This window comes from Morus notabilis, unplaced genomic scaffold (genome assembly GCF_000414095.1).
Source record: "Morus notabilis unplaced genomic scaffold, ASM41409v2 Scaffold307, whole genome shotgun sequence".
Taxonomy (NCBI): Eukaryota; Viridiplantae; Streptophyta; class Magnoliopsida; order Rosales; family Moraceae; genus Morus; species Morus notabilis.
In genome coordinates, this window is record NW_010361515.1 from 1,168,592 (window position 1) to 1,187,340 (window position 18,749).

The following is an 18,749-nucleotide window of genomic DNA, read 5'->3' on the forward strand; positions in this document are numbered from 1 at the left end:
TACTTTAGTTCATCTTTTATTAATTTTAGCAAAACGACTTCTCACTTCTTAAATCATTTGCAATTTAAGGGTTTCCTCATTAGTAGGCGCCTTTCCTTCATTCATTGATTTTGTTGGTTTATTAATCACAAATTACCAGCGGAAGAACTGGGGAGGTCTTAACACAGCGGTCTCAAGCCTTTTTGTTTGGAACTGCTGCTTCACAGGTTGATTTTTCACTTTGGTAAAATGCATTGGAGAATACAAGAGAGAGTAGGAGGGGACAGAGGAGCTAGGAACTGCTGGAAATTTACTACCATTATTGCATGCCAAAGACTTGACTTTGTTCATCGTCGATTTGACTTTTTTACAAACTTGCATCATAATGAAACAAACTAAACTCGGCAAATACATTCTTAAGAACCATTGCATCTTTCAACAGTTCTAGACCTTGCAAATAAAATTTCGCAACATGTAATACTAGAAACACAACAAATTAATTTATAGGGGTACAAACATTATTGAGACGGTTGGATAGGGTAGTGGAAAAGTCTTTGATTGTACATAGACATTGAATTAAGAAACGACATATCATATCCTGATTAAATTAGGGACAAGCCTTGGCCTATCAATTCATCAGCAAGAACCCTATTAGCAGCTTCAGATGGATGAACAGCATCGAAAAACACGTACTGAGTCGCATTCGAACAAGTTCCCGGCGAGTGAGGATTGCACAGTACTGATGTTGTCTCTACTGTTCCTGTTCCACAGCAACCTCTTCTTGCTTCCACAAAGCCTGCAAAGTTCCAAACACTGACATGTTACTTAAGAACTAATTAAACAATCATTTTTCTTTTTCCTTTTTAACTTGGAAAATGCTTGTCTTAAGTACCATATTGAGATGGGGTCTTGATGACGTCGTAGAGAGGCTTGAAAATGTCGAAGATGACGAGTCTAAGGTCAGAATGTTGTTTTACGAGACTGGCGGCGGCGGCGTTCAACTTCTTGTTGAAGGATTGGGCGTCGGCGTTGATGCTAGAGACGCAGCCTTTCTCATGATATCCAAATAAGGTGGTCGTTGCTGGTAGACATCCCAGTGGTGGGAGAGATGTCACTCCAATTTTCCTAGCTCCCGCTCCATACAAATTCTGTTTTCAAGCAAACCAAACAATTATTAATGTCTTCATATAAGAGAAATGATTTGTCTTAGCATTTTGAGTTCTATGTCGAATTTCAGAATAAGGTAGAGTATATGATTCTTATATATAAAATAATTGAGACTAACAATATATAGAGAACCGATATGTATTTTTTAATATTTATATATTGAGAGACTGGGTTTATCAAGTCAACATACATATTTCTTAATTTTTTAAAATATTTTTTCAAGTCTATGTTGAATTTCAGAATAAGTTATAGTAAATGTGATGATGTGAAATATATATTCATACTAAGAATATGGGTAGATATTTAGCTAAACATTTTCCCTATGTCTCAACTAATTATTGTGTAACAACCTCTAAACTTCAGATCGATTATCAGAAAAGAGGGAACAAGTGCTTAAAAATTAGAATATAGGGTTCATTGTTGCAATATTTTAGCAAATAAAAAAAAGGACCTGAATAAAGCTTGTGAATGAACTAATAAGGAGATTGGAGTACTGGTCAACGGTGTAGACTTTGTTGACCAGAGGATTGATGTAGTAGTTCTGAACGAAATCGCCACTGCCAGCTCCAAGTACATATAGAGCTTCCTTGATGATGGAATCTGCTTTCTTTTGGCCAGCCACTTTTGCCAGCTTTGTCTTGTATTCCTTGAAATAATCCAACTGCTGCGACAATGGGATTGCATGCTGCAACAAAACAAAGGTCGTTCCATAAAAATATTGCTTCTAAAGTTAGATATATAATACCAAAATTAATTGGATATTTAGAGACTGATTAAGATGAAAATCCAGACTAATTATGTTACATTTAGGACTGAAGCTTTCTCGTCGTAACCGGCTGCAGCTGAAGCGAAGTTGGCTCCAATGAGAAGATTCTTCCCTGATGCCTCTGGGCTAAGATATGCCGCTGGGTACTTCTTGAAGCCTAGAGTTTCGGCTGCATAAAGTCATATAGTCCCACTTATCAACATTTCACGTCAAACGAATCGAAATTTCAATACCCATTTGGCTGAAATTGGAAACTAAGCACTTGGAAGACAAAACTGTTTGGACTTTTTTGGTTAAGGTAAGAATTAATGTAGTAATCTCAATTAAGCTAAAACAAATTATAACTTATTTATAATTGATGTAGTTTTGACAATATTGCTCTTTACCGGTGAGGTCAGTGGCAAGTTTCCCATTGCAAAACCTGCCAGTGGCTTGATGGTTGATGAAGTCCCTTCCATAAGGAGGATAATTTGCCTTGAAAAGCGTGGGGCGATAATTGTTGTTTCCCACATCCACTGATGAGTCACCAAAAGCGATCACTGCCGGAACAAGGGTGTCTTGTGCATACCCAACATAATTTGCCAATGCACATACCAAAACAACTAAAGCTCCTCTAATACTGTAGATTTCCATCTTCTTCTTCTTCTTCAACTTGACTCTCTTGTCAAAGTTTTAATAAACTTTCTTGACTTCGAAGTTTGAGATAGATCTTATATTGTAGATCTGAGAATGACCATAGTGAAGCGGCTATTGAATAAGGAGGGTGGTCGTTGTGTCTAGGCATTGAATTGAGTGTCTTTAATTGCTTCTAACAGCATTTAAGACTCACTATTTTTTAACTTGTGTAATACAAATATAACATAACGAACTAATTGCAAACAGGAACTTATAATATTTTGTGTACATGGTTCTTTTTTTTTTTTTTTCATTTATTGAGATGAGTATAAGTGAGAGCCTGTTCACCCATAAGTGTACGGTATCAAGTTTTTATAGTATATAATGAGTGAGTATCGTATTCACAGTTGAGTATTCAATTGCCGCTAAGTACTATGATTATCGTAATTCAAATTTATCTAGGCAACCGAACTCAATGAAATAAAAATAGAACTAGACAAATATAAATATAAAAATAAAATAAAATATGAAAACTTCTATATATGCACATATGTACTAGGGACTTGACGTCACCTTATCATTCCAATGTTTATTGTATCAAGCCAATGCTAGCCAATTCCACTCAGTTCATTAATCAAGTGACCTAATCTAACCTTACTACCTCTCCCGAGCGTCAAACGAAGTCATATGCATGAATACCTGAATCAATATTCCTATCTAACCCATTTACTCATACACTCATTAAGTTTAGCCTTTAAATTAGAGCTCAAATGTCGATTGCTTCCCGGCCTCACAACAATCGAAATCCTAGTTGATAATCAAGGTCTTAATCACCTCCATGTCTCACAATATCCAAGACTCTCAACGAGATTATCTAAGTGTTAATCTCCTTGCAGACACACAACAACCTATGTTTTCCAATTCCGGACTGTGAAATCAATCTCTCCTGAGCGTCAAAATCACAATCTAAAATTATCTAACTCTTTGGCCACATAAATGAGAAACATTAAGCATAAAATATATTAAAATGAAAACATAAATATATTAAAATAGAATTTAACTAACAATTGACAAGATAATGAAAACACGGTTCAAATAAAGCTACATCAAGTCCTAAAATATGAAGCATAGAGAAATACATAACCAAAATCACAAATTCAAGAATAAAAACTAAAAAACTACAAAGAAAAGAGAGAAGGCAGTGAAAACTCTTGTAGAGATGAACTTTAAGTTTTCAAATCTTCAAGAATTTGTCCCACGCATTCTTCAAGAATCTCCAACTCCAAGCTTCACTCTCTAGGAATTTTTTGTGCCTCTCATCCTCTCTAAGTTGGGAACTAGGGTTTCTTTTGCATAAATATACTTAAACATAGAGAAAATCTTAGCCAAACTCATCCAAAGGTCCAAAATTGGCCATCTATATTGATCAAGGGCTGAAAAATGGCCCAAAGTTCATCGACAGCACGCGGGGGGCTGCGGTGGCACGGCTAGTGGCGTGGCCGCGAGCCCAATGTTGAGCGGGCGCGCGCCTCAAGTGGCGCACCCGCGCAGGTGGTTCTGCCTAAGCGGGCCCTTGTGTGGCCTTGAGTGCTTTTTGCTCTATTTTTTTACTCCAAAATGCTACTAAGTCTCATTTTATTATATTCTTACAAAATAACACCAAAAACACATTAAACTAATAAAAAATGCTTGAAAACTCACAAATAATTAATCTTAAAAATACTTGATTTATCGGTAAATATCTTCCTCATCAAAGGCACACCACAATTTATGTTGTGTTTCATTGAATAAGGAGCTGGCGTGGTAGTTGAGGGCATATAATATGACGCAGCAGCTGGTACAGCGAGTTCTAGCCAGGAGAGAAAAGTTTGCATGTGATGGATTTATTTTGGTAGTTGGAGAAAATTGCTGACTTGTTTCAACTAATTCAACGAAGCATGGTAGCCATCCATTTAATTGGCCACAAAGAAAGAAAGAAAGAAAGAAAGAAAAAGAAAAAAAAGGTGATTGTGAAAATGTTGTATTGACTTGATGATCGGATGTTGGATATTTCAGTTTTGATCAATATTTATGTATTCTTATTTTTCTTTTGTTTTTGAGCCAATTTATTATTTTATCTTTTGTACTTTATAAGTGCCAAGAAAATTAAATAAAAGTCAAATTGACCCAGAATTTCCAAGAAAAACATGTAAACAAAATATAGTGCGTCCAATATGGACCAAGCAAAATAATATATGTTTATTTTTAATTTTTTATAAACAAGAAATTTTATAGAAAACACATGTACGTAGATTATACCAGGCAACCATTTTTACTTTCCAGAGCCAAAAAAAAAAAAAAAAGCTACTACTTTTTCTCCCTCTTTATCCAAACACCAAAAAGCACATTGCATATATATGGAGGAAATATAGATATCAATATAAGACTATAGTACTTGAAAATATGGGCAACTAAATAATATCTTGTACTTGGAGACTGAACATGCAAGCGTATATGTATATAAAGAATTGTGAAAAAAATATGTAACGTTGATGGTCGCTATAGAGGTACTATTTTCTGTCTGCAAAACTTCCTAAATTCGAAAACATCTGGGATATACATCAGAAAAGGCATTAGAACCATACATGAGCAACTTGCAGGAAAGTGATCTGTGATATTAAACAGATTGTTCCACCACTTATATATGATAGTTATGGTGCCCAGAGATGGATGCAGACTATTCTGAAGATATTTTCCATTTTAATAACACAAAGATACATACGGGAAAGTTGATGATCAGTACCATACCCAGGCACTGATCAAATCTCTTGCTCCACTGACCTCTACTCAAGGTCATTCTATTAAATATATATATATATATATATATGTATATATAACATGTATATTTACAAGTACGTACTAACAGTAGTTGTTGTTATGTGTTGTTTTTCTATTTTATTTTGCTCCAGAAGATTCACCTTCATCTCATAAAATTACTGGAAAACTATTAGGGGCAAATGTATTATTTTCTCGATCCTTTTTAGATAAATATCCCGAAATGTAATTCTGACGGATATACAGCAAGAGCTCCGCGTGCCGGGACTAGTCCCCAGATCAATAGAAGATGATAAATGATCAGTAGAACTACGGATGGTGAGGATCATAATTGCATTGGTTCAATTATTATTGTTACTCTGTGATATTTGTGTACATGTTTGACTATAACTTATCAAATTTGCAGGAGATGGGCCTCCATGGCCATAAATCTATGCAGAGACATCCAACAACCATTACTACTACTATACTACTTGATGCAACTGTGACACGGTCATCAAAACTTGCCAGGCTGTTAATTATTGCCCGCGCAGCTAATAGTTTGATCTGTCTCTACTTCCATAGGTTTAGTTTACCGAGATGAGCTAAGTGTATATAAAGGGATATACACATATTTATGTACAATAATTGTGAATCTGAAGTTAATAATATTTGTAGATCATGTTCTCGATTAAAATGTCATTAGAGGTAAAAAAAAAAAACTTCTACGAATATGGAAAGCAAAGTTTCACAAGAAATCGGCGAAAAAAAACCCAAATTAAAACCTAAGCGAAAGCTAAATATGTGATCTATACATAAACTTTTGTCAATTTCTTTAGACGAGATACTAAAATTTAATTATCAAAATTTCAATCCAGGGCTCGAAATACCAAATAAATGGCTGGTGATTAGCCTTAAGAGCATCTCCAATACAATACTATAATTGATGTGTCAATTACAAATTTAATATTTGAGTGTAAAAAACACTCAAATGTAATGCTATTTGTTGTGTCAAACTTCTCATATGCTATACTTTGTGAAAAATCTCCCACCAAGTATATAGCAAATGAGAAATTTGACATTTGATTGCTATTGGTTGAAATGTTTACTTTTTAATGTAATAATTATAACTTTTACATTTTCTAATTATTTTAAGAGAGATTCTCTAGTACGCATCGCGTACCGGTAGGCTATGTTTTTTTTTAACAGTTGGATCTGCGTATTTTTTAACTTTACGTGATTTTATGCAGATCTGACAAATAAAAAACTTAGCCTACCGGTATGTTGGCATACCGGAAAATGTCCCTTTACAACTTTGAAAGCTTAATAATTATGAGAAAAAGTAGATTTAGCATGTCAAATAGCATTTTGTATTGAAGTAAAAATAGAAATAACAACCGCATCATACTTTTTGATGTTAAATATACAATTTACATTAACATTTGTATTGTAGATGGTCTAAATTGAGTACAACTAGTCGTGGTGGTATAGTGCGAAGAAGTTCTACTTAGCTCTTTCTCCTATCATCCATCCAGAGATTGATTCCCATTGTCTATTATGAAGCTGCAATTATGCATCTCCTTAGTCTGCTAAATATGTCTTGGGCTTATGTGATTTTAGATTCCCTAGATGTTAGTTGACAAAAGCATCAGCCTAACTTTTTTTCCTACCATCTGTGGTCTTAATAAATTGTCAGGCAACCACTAGCTGGGTCGCAGATGAGATACTTAACGGATATATGTAATTATACCACTTAATTACAGCCTTTTTAATGTTGGTTAGAAGTTGATCTACTAATTAAAATCCTGGATCCTTAATTACGATACTATGTACTTGAGCTGCAATTAATTATTAGATTTAAAATAGGTTAAATCTTTTTTCTCTTGATCCGACTAATTATTAATGCCAAAATCAATTAATTAAAGAGAAATTGTAGTAAATAGTAAATTTATGAAACTAATTAAGTAAATAGCATATTTTAAAACTATTTTAAGTTTTGAAGTAAATAACAAATTATCGATTAAATGTTTCTAAAGGGTGACTTATCTGTCAACTTTTCCACTATCACTCCCAAAAAACCAAACTCTACCTTACGTAAAGTTGCCAGAGTACGCTTAACCTCTGGATTTGAAATCACTGCTTATATACCTGGTATTGGCCATAATTTACAAGAACATTCTGTAGTCTTAGTAAGAGGGGGAAGGATGCATCTTTGATGCACTTGCTAGTACTAGTACATCTGAGAATTCTTAATCTTAATTGGATAGTTGTAAATAGCCCCAGACTGTGGATTATCCCGGACCTACGCTGAGGTATTGAAGGCGATTCTCAAATATCGCAGAACAGAATGTGATACGATGAGATAGAATGCAATAGAAACAAAGACACAGGGAACGGGTTACCTACTCTTAACAGTCAAAGTGACTGGTAAAGAAATCTTTATTTATATGGAAAAAATCTTTTTACTAGTTTTAAAAAGTAAATTTACGTGGAAAAAAAATATTTTTTACTAGTCATAAATGAAAAATTTATACGGTAAACTGTTATTTACTTCAAAAAGTTTTAAAATATACTATTTACTTAATTTAGTTTTATAAATTTGCTATACTACATTCTCCCTTAATTAAATGGCGTCTGTATTTCTGGTATGAAATATAGTGGTTGAATTTTATAAACTAGAAGGATATACATTGATCAATTTAGTCTGCTGAAAAAAGATCAAAGTCTATATTATCTTAATTTCCTCTATCAGTCACCAATTAAGATTTGATGGGATGCATTTGCGACAAAATTTAAAATACCTAACACTACTCCGAAGTGTTCTATTTGAATATAATACTCGATCGCTAACAATTTCAGGTCGAATTTCAGTACGTTATATGACACTCTCCCTTTATATCAAACTTCTCATGATGAATCATGACAATCGAGAAGCCGATACACAAGTATCCACATCAATGTCTAAAACATCACATAGAAAAGAATCTAACTATAAGAAAACTAGGAAATTAAGATAATATTGTACAAATAATATCGGAAAAAAGACACGGCCCATGGTTAGGACATAACGTATCAGTCTTAACATGTTATAATGAAAACCATGCAATATAGCATTTTGTATGATTTGTTTCTATTTAGAATACCTTATTTATTTAGAAGTATATTTCTTTCTCTTTTTTTTCCCTAGAATATTTAGTTAGAACACTTGATACAGAACATTATTACACAAATCATTGAAGATTTATGTCGACTAGGGTTTCCCAAGCTGAGTAAATATCTCTACTTCGAAATTCAACGACAATATACGTACAATAACACTAATGAAGTTCTCTTTTCCTATTCGTAGTAGAACATGGACAGTAGTATGAGTGATGATCCTATGGAAACCCTTGGACCGATTTAGGCGTTCTTACTTTATTGTTTGGAAGTTAAAAATTATGAAAACCTGTTCAAGTGAACGAACAATAATATTTTTTTTAATTAACCAATATTGAAAAATAATAGTAATTACTATTATGATTTTCAAATAGAGATCAAAATTCAGGCCACTCGGCCCTAAAGAAAACATGATCGGTCTAGCTAGATTCTAAAGCCCTAATGGCCTAGGGTTAGCACGGAATTTTACAAGGTATTTTAAAAAAAAAAATTAGAATGAGGGAGTTTGAGCTGGGCCGATCTGAACAAACTTTTGAGCTCGAAATCTCGACCCGCCCGGCCCTGATGTTAGGGTGGGACCTGACCGGGCATGGACCAATAGTGGCGGGCCTAAGGCTGACTCGTTTGACTCGGTTCAAATTTATAGCTCTATTTTCAAAAAATAATAGATATTTGGAAAACATGCACAACATTTATGGATAAGAACTCCTTTTTGGAGCTAAAAATGCACAAAGTTTATGGTAAACTACTAACTCTAAGATTTAACATCTTATTCATTTCACCGGTTTGAGTTTTCAATTCTAGTTTTGTTAAGTTAAAAGGTCTCACAAAAACTCACATTTAGATTTTTCTGCTCAGTTAAAAACTTTTACATAAAGCACAAACAACTCAAATTGAAAACTCAAATTAACGAACTGAATAAGACCTAATAAAAAATAAAATAAATTGAGTCCTACATCATTTAAACATACTAATAAATACCAACTTATAAGTATATTAGGCCACCATACGTAACATTTTTACCTTCTAAAATGAAAAATTATAAAGATGTACATGAGATGGTTTGATGTGTCATTTGATAGCCAGTGCTTAGTATAAATGCATAAGGGAATAAGACCACGTGTAGAACATGCAAGGGACATCTCCTGATCAAAATGTGTATGTATGTATATATATATATATATATATCCAAGAATTCACTGTGTGGGACAGTATGGAAAACTGAAAAAGCAAGAGAGAGAGAGAGGACAAGAAGAAAAAGAGAAAGAGAGAAAGGTCAGAAGAAAAGAAAAGCCCAAGAAACAATTTCCCATGAATGTTTGTTTTTTTTCAGTAGAAAATCCAGGTTTTCAACTAAATACCAAACATAGAAATAGCTTAAACTTGAGCTTAGGATATGTGAAATAAAAATCTCAGTGATTAACATGGTTTCAAACTCCGAAGTACATAAACAAACTCAGAAATCCAGAAGCTGCTGACTGATTGTACTTTAAATTTGGTTTCCCGGATGTTTTGCTTCAAAATCTTCAAATTCCCACCAACAACAAGGATTTCTAAGGAGTTGGTTTAATTTCTTTCAAGAATCTCTCTCGATTTTTTGGTGTTTCTCAGTGATTTTGACAAGAGAAAGGACTGGTGTTTTCCTGCAGAAAGTGAGGAAAAGAAAGAGAGGGAAACGAGAGAGAAAATATAGATAAATATATAAACTAAAGAGGTTGTTTGAAACCTCTAAGGGGACGTTTGGAAGGGGAATTCATGTCATGATTCGAATCATGGTTTATAGTTTGTTACACTATTTTTTTCACAAAAAATACACGTAAAACGATAATAATTCTGCATCATGGTTCTGAATCTATGAACCAAACGTCCCCTAAGAGTCTCAAGCGGTGCCTTAGGAAGCTGAATAGAACATTCCAAAATGTTCTACTGATGAAATCACGTGAGTTTGGGATAGCAATAATATAAGATTGCAAAATTCCTCAAAACCAGGATAAAAATGTAAGTTGATAAAATTGAGGTAAAAAAATTTCATATGCAAAATAAAAGAGTAATTATCTTTAAATTACTAATTTGGCACACTAATACATCTTAATTTCACATAATTAAGCACACTTAATCAATCCTAATTTTGTGGGCGTTACAAGTTCCCCTCATTTGACATACATGGTTTTAGAGTAGTAATTGTCTTAATACTAGTTTATCTAGCTTATGTATGTAACTATGTATGTATGTGTATACATTGTTTTTTGTTATAACTTTTTATCTGATTAAGGCAACAACTGCTCTATCCGTAGATGACTTGTGTTCTTGAAGATCATGGGAAGTTCTAAATCAGAGCCTTTGAAGAACAGTAATCAATTCTTTTTTATTTCATGCATAGCTACATACCTCAGCAATCATAGACCTTACAAAATCAGATGGAGTTATCATAATGCAGACTAGGTTTGCTTGCAGAAAAAATAATTTTTGTTTTTATAAGAACTTTCCTATTTTGGAACCATATGAGGCTTTTATTTATATTTTTAACCTTTTATTTGAATACGATATATTAAAAACTTCATCCAACTTTACATTACTTTTTAAACAATTAGAGCTTTTGACTTATTTACCACACATGTTCAAAAACTCTTCTCTCATATATATATATATATATATATATATATATATATTTCTATGCACCATTCACACAGTAATTAAAAAGTTCCAGCTGAAACTTTTCTTTCTCTACTGCTTAATAAAAGTAAAAGCACAAACACACCGAAACGGGCCCTAGACCTCTCAAGGTTATCTTTACATATATTTAAGTTCATATTATGGAATTTGCTAGTTTATTGGTTGGTACTTTTTGAGAAATTTGCTGGTTATTATCTATGCGTGTTCTCAGGCGATTGAAACTCAAATTTATAAATGAGCATATAGCATATACTAGCTTGACTTCAAATGCATTTGTGCTTAATTATTCAACCGCGCCCGCGATCTCTGCCATTTTTTGCCTTTTTGTTAGGTCATGGTTGACTTGGCATGTCCCATATGGACAAGAGATATTTCGTATAGCTACTTGCAGATTGAATCCATAATATCAACTAGAGAAACAAAAAAAACAAAACAAAAAATCAAGCCAAGCCCCCAACTTTGGCATTGGATTGAGGGCGTGCATTCAGGCACTCAGCTCAAAAGAAAGAAAAAAGAGCAAAGTTTGGACAACTTCTTTGACACAACAATCAACACATATGTGGAAACGTTCCACCAAGAGTTATCTCTGAGAAATTAAACAAGTTGTAACTCAAGACAACAAGAGAAGATATGCATCTTAGGGTATGTTTGGTACACCATATAAACACTCTGTATTGTATTATTTAAGAATAATATAATGTTTGGCAACATTTCATACATTGTATAGTTTAAAACGAAATTCAAATTTAATACAATACATAGTGTGATATCTAATACGCATAAAAACCTATGTATTACATCGTATTATGTAATTTAATTTTCTAAAACATATAAACTATTTTACAAATATCAAGAGTCGGGATCGGGTTTTGGGACCGACGCCGAGGTTAAATTTTGGGATCGAAGCGATGTTTGGTCTATATTTTTAAAAAATTACACCTTGACCCCTCAATTTCTTAGAAATTATATTTTGACCCCTCAATTTTTTTTAAAATATAACTTTGAGCCCTTAACATTTTCAAAATTATATTTTGACCCTAAATCTTTTTCTAAATTATTATTTTATCCCTCAAATTTTTAAACAATTTGACCACATTTTTAAAAATATTTTTGTAAAAATACCCTGCCCACTCCCAATGTTAGATTTGGATTGAGATTGGAGCCGAGTTACATTATGATTATACTAAAATTTTATCCAATTATAAACTAATACGTAAATACAATATGATGGTAAACATAGTATAATGTAATGTACTAGAAACCAAACACAATATCATATAAAAATTATACAATACAATATAATATGGTGCACCAAACGTGCCCTTAATTAACAAACTAATGTTCAAAACATACTAAGGAATTGTTCTATAAGAATGTACTATACAAACAAGCTTACATTTTATTAAGGAAGAATCTGCAACATACAAGAGGAGAACAGAAGTATAGTAGTAGAACCAACATACAATCTATAAGGGTATATAGTAGTAGTACTACCTAGCTGAGGGAGTACTGATTTCGGCACTAAAATTAATACTCATCAAAGGTATCATTGGAGTTGTATCTCTTGATTCGGGACTTTGAAAACGTTCCTTTGTCCGTACAAGTCCCATTTCCAAAGATTCTTTTAGTTCTCCCACTACTTGACTCATTGTTGGTCTTTCGGCAGAATACTGAGAAACACAGTTCATTGCTATTTCAACAATTTTCCACGCTGAGTTAACATCGAAATTTTCCTCTAACCTTGGATCAACAATGCTTTTGATGTTACCCTTTTGAAGCATATGCTTAACCCATTGGCTAAGGTGAATGTTCTTAGAGGATTTTGATATGGCAGGTCGACCTGTGATGATCTCCAACAGTACGACTCCAAAACTATAAACATCACTTTTCTCATTTAGCCTGTTTGACATGTAGTACCTGCAATCCAAATCATTCATCCAGCTTCAATCCCACCATAATTTTGACCACTTTTTTGTTCAAGAAAGTAAAAAATGCATCTTTCTTTGTCACATGGAATGGAAACGTTATATTGGAGAATATTGTAAGACTTTACAACATTTAATATTCAGTATAGAACAAGTATTTCAAAATGCATGCCAAAAAAATTTAGAATATTTTCATTGATATGTTTTTCCATTGATAACATAAAATTTGAATAATTAATTTTACAAGTTAAATTAATAAGAACCAAATTGAGTACTTACTCAGGATCAAAGTACCCAGGAGTACCAGCAACTACTGTAGATACATGACTCTCCTCATAATTTGGGATAATTCTAGATAACCCAAAATCCGATAATTTCGCTTGGAAACTTTCATTCAACAAGATATTGGTCGTCTTTACATCTCTATGGATTATAGGAGGCTTACAGCCATAGTGCAGATACTCCAATCCTGTGCACACATATATAAAAAATTTGCACGAGATGTTGACAAACCTTAGTTCATAATGTATGCTAAAGTGCAAGAGGGGGACAGAGATATTCTTTGCATACCGTGCGCTGCGTCTGTTGCAATTAGTAGTCTGTCTTCCCATTTTAAGATATTTGAGTTGCTACCTACATGTTTAAGAAGAAACGATTGTCATTACTACTATTATTTTTGTAGAAGTATAATAAATTTAATTATAATTCCAAAAATCCAAATAAGTAAATTTTTTTTATTTTTTTATTTTTTTATTTTTTTATTTTTTTTGCCTTTTTCAACAGATTTCTTAAATTTGGAGGTATTTTCCCATGGATTTTTGGTCACAGAAATTTTTCTAAATAAATCATATAGGAGCCAGCTTTAATTAGAAAAAACACGAGTATCTCAACTAAGTTCACTCACAAACCTCCAACCAATTCTATGTTGAATTACTAACTTTCTATGCAAATTATGTTGTTGCCAAATTAACCTGAAAGATGTTGTTGCAAGTTTCCATTGGCCATGTATTCGTAGATGAGAGATATGTTCTTTTCATCATTGCAATATCCAACAAGGCTTGTTAGGTTTTTGTGATGAACCCTCATCAATAGATTAACCTGCAGTTTAAAAACTTATACCTTCAGAGTTAATATATATGATTAAATACCCAAAAAAAAAAAAAACTAGAAATTAGAAACAATTATTTGTTTCAGTTACTAATGACATGCCTCTGCCTGAAACTGGTGATATCCTTGACCAGATGATACAGAGAGGACCTTCACAGCTACTTGAGTATTATTTATCTGGCCGTAGTACACTTTTCCGAAACCACCTTCACCAAGGATTCTCTCAAAAGCATCGGTGATGGTGAGTATCTCCGAATATGAAAAGTGTCGTTTTCTTGCATCAAGTGACTCATTTTGGAAGCTTGATTTAGCATCTACCACGAGCATATCAGATCATGAACGTTGTGTTATATAAATATTGCAGAGATAGGTTCATTTATTTATTTTTATTTTTTTTTGTGACGTATGAATCCTTAACATTATGTTCTGTGGCAATTGAGCCAATTTAAAATAGTCAAAGGACCAAACAGGTGGCTATTTGATATCTTACCCCGGCGATGTCTTTTCCTCGTTAACTCGAACCAGAATGCTGCCGCAGTTAGTAGGAGAATAATAGCTCCACCAACTGATGCTGCAAGTACAGGAACAAGTACAGACTTTTTCTTCTCTTTGCAAGAAACCTTTGAAGATAAATTTGGATTTCCGCAAACCCTGGCACACATGAAATGTACATGATACATGGCTACTCAAATAAGATCTATCTGAACGACTATTAGTACTGAACATTATTTTTGTGAAATAGTACTTGCTCCATTTGAGAGAGAGTGTGTACCTTAATGAAAGCAATCCGTCCTTCAATCTCTGTTCGATTTCAACCGGAACTGAACCTCCGAGGTTGTTGTTCTCCAAGTTTCTGCCGAGGGTATACAGCAATGAAAATTCTCTCAGAAACACATTGAATTAAGGAAGGATTTGCGAGTTAAACTGATAAGCGTTAACTATAAAGTTGGAAACACATACAGGACTTTCAACTTTGGCAATTGAGATAAAAAGGCTGGTATTGATCCTGTTAAATTGTTGTTTGATAAATCCCTGTTTGAAGTGAGACCAGATTTAATCCAAGATAGGCATAACCAAACTATAAAGGAAGTACATGAGTATATATACTTACAGAGTGGACCATTACAAATGTTCAATCCAACATATGTACTTACAGAGTTTGTATTTCTGTGAGATTGGATATGGAAGGATATACACTGCTGGTTAATCCGCTTGAGGACAAGTCCCTGATCCATTAACATTGAGTAACTTTAGTAGAAACTAGTGAAAAGAATTGATCTAAATAGTCAACTAGTTTATGTAGATGATTTGGTGATAATCATACTCACAAAGATATGACTCTTGGCACTTGCGGCTTCTTATCATCGTCATAGCTACATTCTATACCTTCCCACAAATACACTTTGGGGAGACATGGATCTCCTTGCCAGTTTCTTTTCATGCCGTAAGTTGACTTTATGATCGTCATGGCATTAGCTAATGCAGATTAGACTAAATTACTTAATGGGGATAAAACTAATTATTCATCTTGTCTGAATGGCTAAATGCATACCATCATAATGTGCATTATGGATACTATAGTATAGGAAACCAAAAATGATGTACCAAATAGGAAGAGTATTTGCTCACCATCTTGTTGGTCTGTTTCTGATTGTGGGAATTCTTTTCGCACATAAACCTCCCACGCATTAATGATGGGTGGCAGGGTTGAATTTGGAGTCTTAGAGATTTTAATACTATGCGCTCCTCCGATTAAAGCAGTTGGGCTGTAGATTGTTTCTGCTCTTAAGTAAGCAGGAGAGAGTGGTCCATAAAAGAACTCTCCGTTGTGAAAAATCTCGAATGCTCTAGATTGGTTGGCTTGGAGCTTCTTGACTTCGGCAAAGTGCATGTAGACAAAATATGCAGAAGTATTGTCAGGATCATCAGATGGTACCTGCCAACTAATATCCAAGTAATTGATGGTTTTTGGCATGGCGGCAGTTCTCATAACCACCGGCGGCGGTTCTAGGCTAGTGCCAGAGACATCAACGATGCTTGACGTGTTTATATTTGTCCAATCATCACGTTGGAGGAAAGTCCAAAATCGATCATGGATATCATCACCATACCTATCATAGAAATATTATTTCTTCAGTAAATCGCGCGTGTACAAATAAACGCAAACTCTCAGTCTACATATCATCTGTCTTATTTATCGGTCCAACAAATTAGTTTTGACATGTTAACCAAGTGATTGAGATTTTTATAAAGTTCTTACTTTTTGAAGTGAAATTTTATTTATTGAATTGAAAAATAGGCAGTGCATAATTCAGGGGAACAATTTGCATTCCGTACACATGCGCGCACTCATACATACTGTAAAAACGAAGATCAATGTCTGGTGATCACCTATACGCTTCTGTAGAACCAGCGTCGATCCTTTGTATTGAAAGCAAGGAGTAGCCCGTTTCTGCCTGATAAGAAGTGTTGAACAAAGGCCTAAATTCCAGTGAGGATATAAATGGAATTCCATCTCCCGTCTTAGCCAGGCAAACATGGACATAGTTGCGCCGAGGGACATGTATGATCTCCTTAATTACAGGCTCCAACGGGCTTGTAAAAATGACTGAATCCCACATATCGGTCCCCAAATATAGGTCGAATGCGGGTGGCTCACCTTGTTTATCATAATTTCCGTAAACGAACAGAGCTCGGATCATATATTTGCCCCCTCTTATGATCCCGATAACTTTGTAACAGTTCCTGTCTCCTTCAGGAAAGCTCCTAAGAGACTGGTAGTAACGTGCATAGTTCTTTTGGTACTCGGGTAATATATACTCATTTTTACCGGTGTCGATGAACGCCGCGTCTGAGGTGTAATTCAAGCCTCTAACCGGATCGGTATAGTTGGATACATTAGGTAAGCCACAATCTATGCTTATAAACCCTGAGACATAGTATATTAGAGATATGCAAAGGACAGAATATTAAGAGATGTATCTATATATGTGTGTGTGTGTAAAAACAGTTTTGTTTCGACCGAAGACATGACCTGAATTCGAAGATTGATTTTAATAAAATATTCATACCTGATTGATCTTCTCCACAGACCGCAAGAGCAGAAGCGAAAATCATAAGAGAGATAAGAAAATGCTTGAAAGTAAGCAACATCATGATACTTTTCTGGGCCGCGAACACTAAATGATGAGAGAGAAGAATAGAAAGTTAGTTATTATAACTTGTAGCAAAAACAAGTGAAGTCTACTCTTGTCTAGATAATCTTTCATTAGTCTTAACCACACAGTTATCATATCTCCCCTTTCAATTAGAAGATCATAAAAACTTGATCTTTAACCTAGTAAAATCTGGTAATATTACAAAAACAGTACTTTTTCAGAAAATAAGGAAAAAAAAAAAAAAAAAAGCCAGCTTAGTCCAGGATATATCATAGCATGCTAAAACCCTTACCAGCAAAATGGGAATGAGGAAAGAGGAACTGTGTACACTCTAAGAAAACATGCAGCGCCTCTAGCGCTTGATCCATGGCTTCTGAAGAAACTGCCCAGTTCTACTGCGCTGTTCACGCTGTAAATTACAAACGTTAACGGCACACAAAGAGTTAAACAAAGTAATTGAATTGACCAAGATGAACTAACATACTTCTTTGCTAATCCAAGCACTTAGTGGAGTAGTCCTTAAGGCTAACACTCAAGGTCTTTGATCTAAATTTTCCTTCTTTTTTTTTTTTCTCTCTCTCTCTCTCTCTCTCTCTGAAAGCTCATATAGATTGACGCACACATATATTTTAAGCCATATATCCTGCACACCACACTATAGTTGATAACATTTAATGTCTCTAAAAGTAGAAAGCTGACCAATATCGGCGGCTTGTATCGTTGACTCGTAACTAGCCAGTCAACAGCCAATTCCAATAATAATTTCACCATGAAATGGCCCATGATCAAGATATTGGAGCTGGTAAGCTTTGATAAGATACTGAAGGAGGAAGTGAAACCTACAGAAGTACCACTTAAAGATGAAACCGTTAATGGCGGCAACAGGTGTATTTCTTGCATAAAATATATATATGGAGAATTCTTCAAATTCTACTTCGAAATGACAGAGGAACTGAACCACCCAAATTTTGACATGGAGTATAGCATATGTCAGGTTTTGACATTTAATTACTATTGGTTAATATATAGATGTTTTTACTTCAATATAGCGTTTGAAATACCATAATGCATTAGAGAACAAAGTAGAATATCATTTAAATAAATTTTACTTTTCACATTTTTGATGAAATATATAACATTGTTATTGTCATAATTTGCATTAAAGATGGTGATATTGGCTTAGTTTGGTAGTGCTGTAGATTTTGAAAAAATTGCTTGTAGCTGTGCTGAAGGAAGAAGTAACTGTTATAAAAAGTAGCTGAGTGTTTGGTAAACTATAATTATAGTAGCTGTGCTGGTTTTAAAATCAGTGTAATAGCGTTTGGTAAATTGTGAGGTTGAATTGCTGTGGATAGTTAAAAACTATGACTATATTATATTATATTATATTATAATATATATAATTATAAT

General features: G+C 34.0%; 2 protein-coding genes across 2 annotated transcripts; both read right to left on the reverse strand.

Moving 5' to 3' along the window:
• Nucleotides 1-270: 270 nt before the first annotated feature.
• LOC21408968 (GDSL esterase/lipase APG) lies at nucleotides 271-2,621 on the reverse strand. The gene is made up of 5 exons (XM_010099869.2): nucleotides 2,299-2,621; nucleotides 1,951-2,081; nucleotides 1,598-1,831; nucleotides 872-1,127; nucleotides 271-775 (listed from the first exon to the last, which is right to left on the reverse strand). Exons 1-5 carry the CDS (start codon nucleotides 2,543-2,545, stop codon nucleotides 582-584), a joined length of 1,062 nt encoding a protein of 353 aa, XP_010098171.1. The 5' UTR covers nucleotides 2,546-2,621; the 3' UTR covers nucleotides 271-581.
• Nucleotides 2,622-12,476: 9,855 nt separating this feature from the next.
• LOC21408969 (putative leucine-rich repeat receptor-like protein kinase At2g19210) lies at nucleotides 12,477-17,962 on the reverse strand. Its single transcript, XM_024166684.1, has 15 exons — nucleotides 17,824-17,962; nucleotides 17,632-17,748; nucleotides 17,253-17,360; nucleotides 16,573-17,110; nucleotides 15,811-16,292; nucleotides 15,510-15,657; nucleotides 15,336-15,407; nucleotides 15,142-15,213; nucleotides 14,954-15,034; nucleotides 14,672-14,832; nucleotides 14,284-14,495; nucleotides 14,046-14,172; nucleotides 13,645-13,707; nucleotides 13,354-13,543; nucleotides 12,477-13,066 (listed from the first exon to the last, which is right to left on the reverse strand). Exons 2-15 carry the CDS (start codon nucleotides 17,705-17,707, stop codon nucleotides 12,640-12,642), a joined length of 2,757 nt encoding a protein of 918 aa, XP_024022452.1. The 5' UTR covers nucleotides 17,708-17,748; nucleotides 17,824-17,962; the 3' UTR covers nucleotides 12,477-12,639.
• Between the last annotated feature and the right edge of the window lie 787 nt (nucleotides 17,963-18,749).